A 5,491-nucleotide genomic window follows, 5' to 3' on the forward strand; every position below is an offset into this window, starting at 1 on the left:
AAAAAGAAAGGGGAGGGCTGGAGGGGTAACTTTGAGGGTGCTGGGGCCGGAAGAGAGACAAGTGTTTTTGGAGAATATTAATAGAATTATATATAATATATATAATATATTACAAAAATCATATATATATATATATATATTATATTATATGCACACTTAGGATGGGACGGGGCTACCAGAAATCGTCTCGTCTTAAGAAAAAGCGGGTCATGCAGAATGAGGTATTATTGTCATCCCTATTTATTTTCATTCCAAACATTTGATTAGTATTGGTTTTGTAGTACAATTAAAAAGGTAAGCCATACGTATCAAAAAAAAAAAAAAAAAGGTATAGCCAGAATTTTATCCTTACCAAACTACTTGTCAAGGACATGTTCTATTCTGATAATTAGAAAACCAGAAAAATATGAAAAAAAAAAAAAAAAAACTACTATATTTAAAAAAAGCCAAAAACAAAACAAGAAAAAAGAAAAAAGAAAAGGAGGAAAGCAAGAAAGATAAGAACAGGGCTATTTCTAGCAGCAGAAGAAATCTTCTTATTCCACAGAACCATTGTTGACCTTAATCTCCAAAAGCCTCTCAACTGGTTGTCTGCATATTGGGCATCGGTTTGTCTGGAACCTTAAAACCTTTGCACATCCACTGCACATACACTGCAACATGGAAAGAAACACAGCCAGTGATACTACATTAATACCCAGCTATTAAGTAATGATCCAAATTAAGAATATTAGTGAACGAGCAACAGTTTTCCAGGACAAAAACATGCATCTGGTGTTATAACCCATTAGCACATATTTTACATTTGTGACATATTGGGTCATATTGGTGCAGTGGAATGAGTAATCCAAGAAACCAGTCTATAATAAATCTTTAAGACATTCCGGAATGGAATTAAGACATGCAATTGCCAGCCTTGTCAAATAAACTCACAGTAAACAAGGATTGCCATTGATTCATGTCAAAAAATGACTTAACTAAAATGGCTCCCAAAAAACAATAAATTGGCAACCTTTGTACAAGAAACTAATTTGGCAACTTGTTTCAAAATCATAACTATGGCTTAACCACTTGTAATTGTCTAATCACAGAACTGCAAATGGAAAAACATGTGTTTAATTACCATATGTCGGCAGGGAAGGACGGTTGTGTCCCGTGGTTCTGATAGGCAGATGACACATTCTTTTCCTGGGTCATTCCCATCCACGTCACCCTCAACTGAATTCCCAATCCCATATATCTCCTGCAACTCATACCTCATTCCATTGACCCACAAGATCTGCTTCACTACCCTAACCTGGTATTCACCTTTCTCCTTCTCGAATACTGCCTGAGTTATCTGAGAGTTCATACTTGCAGGTATTGGGTTCCCATCTGTACCATTCTCGTTAACTGGGTTTGCCTCTGCCTTAATTGCTAAAGGATAGACGTCTACATCACCCACTTTAAATAGCTCTGTCTCCTCAAACACTGAGAAGTCCATCCCAGTTCCAGAGGGCTGCCTGAACTTCTGGCCCAGACCTTGTTGGAACGGTACTGTCACAGGTGCAAGGTCTAGTTTCATCGGTGTCAGGTTACAATCTTCACCTTCTTTTGCAAAGAAAATTATGGTGATGCTGTTGAACAAAGTAAATGAAACTTTTGATCAAGAAAAGTATTAATTGTCAGACAGAAATAAAGAACAGGCAAAAGATCTGAGAGATGGAAACTATATAACAAAGCATATTTAAGGATCTGAATATATGTTAAAGATCCAAAATTAACAATCTGATAATACATCAAAACAAAACACACTAAAATACCTCATTGAAAAAGTGATGCCCTCTAGCATGCAAGAGGGCAGAAACAAAAACAAAACTACTACCACAATATGCTACTTCATAATACCTCATTGAAAACTTATGATAACAATGACACAATAATACCATATGAAAGCTAGGCACTGTATTACTTAGGGACTACTTAGCGAAACATTGTAATGATTGTGATCTCATAATAATTGTGATCCTCAAAGCATAAACCCCCAAAACAAAGAAAAATGAAATGAAACTGTGCATACACGAAGTCAATATCTTGAATATTGTTTACAGTACCAAATAGAGCCTAGGTTCTTCATATGATTATTTTGTATTGCCTAAATAGAAATGTATAAGGTTCAACTCAACCATCTCGATCACTTTTCACCAATTAAATAGAGTACCACAAATCTTCATCTTTAAAAAATAATAACTATAAAAGCAAACAATTCACTGTCATCATCCAAGCCTTAACGACATCTCTGTTGTGGACGTCTCTTTTGCAATTCACTTTATACAAAAAACATTTTGTATGATTCCAAAAGACTCTCCATTACAATCATCATATTCAAACTCGCTACTGCCTAATCCGAAGTTTTCACCAATACCATGGGCCATAGGCCCATAGCATCCCCCATTAGTAACACCTAAATTTTCTATTAAGATTACTAAACCACCTCAATCATGTCTCTACCTGCTTAAGCTTTCTCATTGTTTCCCTGAAACTTCTCCACCACCTGCAATCTTATTCCTGGTGCCACTAGACAAAGTTGTAAAAGCACTGACCTAATCTTCAACTTCAACTTCCTCATAAATGCAAAGTTATCTTCGAGACTCATAGAGCAATAGTTACATAAATATTGAAGTTCAAATATAGACTGAGACACAAGAAATTTTAGTCCTTAGAAAGCATTGAAGCAACATCCTTATTTTCTACAAGAAAATACACTCTTGCCCAGCTATATATATATATTGATAACATAGGGGATCTTTCTAAAGAAGAGCCCTTTGGACTCACCTCTAGCCAGTAAAACCTATGGGAAATCCATGATGCATATGTATACAGAGATAAGTAAGATTGAAGCTTTAACATCATACAGAATTAGTTTTTATGTGGCTGCGTGTGTCTTGCAGAGGCCTCTACTGTTCTGGCCTACGAAGCAGCCATATATATATATTTTTTGTTGAACTTATCTAAAAAAAAATATGGCTGCTTGGTAGGCCAGAACAGTAGAAGCCTCTGCAAGACACACACGTGGTTCCAGTGGTTCAGTTGTCCAAATTGGTCCAGGTTTGGCATCTATAAGTAATTTTTTTAGGGAAAAGGAATAATTTTATTCTAGATCCACGGATGTTCATAGAAAGTAACTGAAGGTCATCTTGTCATTGTTCTACAGTAAAAAAAAACACAATGTTCATCTAAATGAGGTAAAATGGGGACCTTCTCCTTTGCAATTAATATGGTCCCCATTCAAGAAAGGCACACACTATGACCATTTCCTCTTCTATTTAAGAAACATGCATCCCTCTTTCACCAATACTAGTGCCAGAATTCCTTTCCTTTCAATCGTAACATACTCTTCAACAACCAACTCCTCCTTTAGCTATCTTCCAAGAAACATAATACAAAGTTTAAAGCTGAAGCAAAATGATAAAAGCTTTCTCATGAATAGCAAACCTCTGTCAATATATAACTTTGGTTGGAATAGTATAATAATAATCAGTAAGTATTATATTGAAAACAGTCAATTAAACCTTACATTCGATCTTAAAACATTATTTCAGTATTGGCCTGTGCTAATAAGTCAGTAGTATTACATTGATAGCACACAGTCCATTTTTATATATTTCAGTTTGCCTAACTCATTATAATTATCTTCAAGAAGCAATTACAAAACAAAACCCCATGAATTTCTTATTGGAACAAATACAGTAAACCAATTAGAATCCTCAGCCAGCACTTCTTTTGGTAATTTGATAGTTACAATAATAAAGAAGAACAGGCTCCGCCATTAAACTCCACTGCTCCTGGCTCTCAATCAAAATTTCCTTAACTCAACTGGTGAGGTAAATTACCAAGCTCTCAAAAACATTCACAAGTCCATAAAAAATTTACCCACAAAACCTTCCCTTCATCCCAAAGAGCACACTTTTAAATTACTACTTCGACAGCTAGTCAACCTAAATTTCTCTCTCAAGTCAAATACTCCAAATCCAAACAAAATATACGTTCCAACAAAAATTGAAATTGACCCAGTAAAGAATTATATCTACAAAATAAGCAGGAAAAACCCCAAACCAATTCAACTAAACAAAATAAAAATTCTAAGTCCAAAAAACACGTTTCAAAGCATTCCTATATGTATATATATATATAAATACCTCCCAGGAACCGTGGCATCGAAAGTGAATGATACGAGGAATCTTCCTGGGTTTTCCTCGTCAGGTTCGATCCTCAAACTCTCTTTCTTGAGATTAACATCGTTTCGAATAGTGACAGCTTTCTGGTGCTCGATATATGGGGTCAGAGGAGTCATCACCGGCCCACATGGGTACCTACCCCCGACCCAATTCGCCTGGGCCTGTGCCGGGTCCATCTGAGGCCCAGGTCCACCACGGTGGTGGTGGTGGGGGTGGTCGTACGGAGCCGGTAAAGGAACCGGCATAGACGGTGGCTGATTAGGATAGTACCCTGGAGGGTACTGGTAGTACGGAACGTGTGGCGGAGGAAGAGGTGGTGACGGTGGTGGCGGCGCCGCCGCTACTGCTACTGCTGCTGCTGCCGCGGTGTTTGTGAATTGGGAAGGGTAAGGTGTCGCCGCCGCGAACACGTATCGGTTAGCCGATATTTCAGGCTGAGGAGTGGCAGGAAGCGGCGTAGACGGGTGGTTCCGCCGTCTACCGCCGTGCCTGCGCCGCCCCCTACTCCCTATATTCCCCATCCTCAAAATTCCCAAACTGAACTCACTGTTTTTTTGTTGTTGTTGTCGTCTTTGGTTTTGGTTTTTACTAGAAAGTAAATCCACGTGCATGCAACGGTTAGAAATTTACCTCTTTTGGTAATAAGTGGATAATTTGCTTTTTTTTTTTTTGGGGAAGGACAGGTTGTGAGATTTATAAGGCAAATGGGTATGGGTGTGGATGAAGATGAATTTCAAAGGTGGGAGTAGGAGTAGTAGTAGAGAAAGTAGGGGATTGGGTTTGGATTTGTTTTGGATTTGGATATTGGAATGTAGGTTATGGTGGAAGAGAGAATGGTTGAGAATGGCGGTGGTGGTGGTGGGTGGAAATGGGAATCAAATGATGGGTTGGTACAATGGGATTGCGTAAAGCTCCACCCAATACACCACCTTCGATGATATTTGAGGGGTTCAGAGTTTTGGATTTTGCTCCTAACTTTGCTTTTACATGTGAGTGCATTTACTGTAACATCAGCCTTTACTATTTTATTATTATTTTATTTTGGTATAAATAGAACACCGAACACCCTAACTTTGCTTTCCATGTATTGCATTTTTTTTCCTGTTTAATCCTTGCAAGCATTTTCGGCTTTAACTTTTGGGTTGCGTTAACTAACAGCAACTTTTGACTTTTTATTTATTTATATTTTTTTCCTGTAGTTTTATGACATATTTTTCGATATGAGAAAAAATATTTAAATAATCAAAATGGTCAATTTTATGTTATTTTTGTTT

General features: G+C 37.4%; 1 protein-coding gene across 1 annotated transcript; it reads right to left on the reverse strand.

Annotated features, from left to right (window-relative positions):
- Positions 1-224: 224 nt before the first annotated feature.
- LOC142609624 (putative E3 ubiquitin-protein ligase LUL2) lies at positions 225-5,174 on the reverse strand. Its single transcript, XM_075781255.1, has 3 exons — positions 4,179-5,174; positions 1,124-1,616; positions 225-653 (listed from the first exon to the last, which is right to left on the reverse strand). The coding sequence occupies exons 1-3, from the start codon at positions 4,826-4,828 to the stop codon at positions 537-539; spliced, it is 1,260 nt and encodes a 419-aa protein (XP_075637370.1). The 5' UTR covers positions 4,829-5,174; the 3' UTR covers positions 225-536.
- Between the last annotated feature and the right edge of the window lie 317 nt (positions 5,175-5,491).

The sequence above is a fragment of the Castanea sativa genome, chromosome 9 (assembly GCF_040712315.1).
Source record: "Castanea sativa cultivar Marrone di Chiusa Pesio chromosome 9, ASM4071231v1".
In the NCBI taxonomy this organism is placed as follows: Eukaryota; Viridiplantae; Streptophyta; class Magnoliopsida; order Fagales; family Fagaceae; genus Castanea; species Castanea sativa.

Excerpts from the sequence above, each read along its gene's own strand:
- LOC142609624 (XM_075781255.1), bottom strand. The coding sequence starts at position 4,828 with ATGCACGTGGATTTACTTTCTAGTAAAAACCAAAACCAAAGACGACAA. Across the intron at positions 1,617-4,178 it reads GATGCCACGGTTCCTGGGAG|CATCACCATAATTTTCTTTG; the intron begins GTATTTATATAT and ends TTTGTTCAACAG. Across the intron at positions 654-1,123 it reads TCCTTCCCTGCCGACATATG|TGTATGTGCAGTGGATGTGC; the intron begins GTAATTAAACAC and ends TCCATGTTGCAG.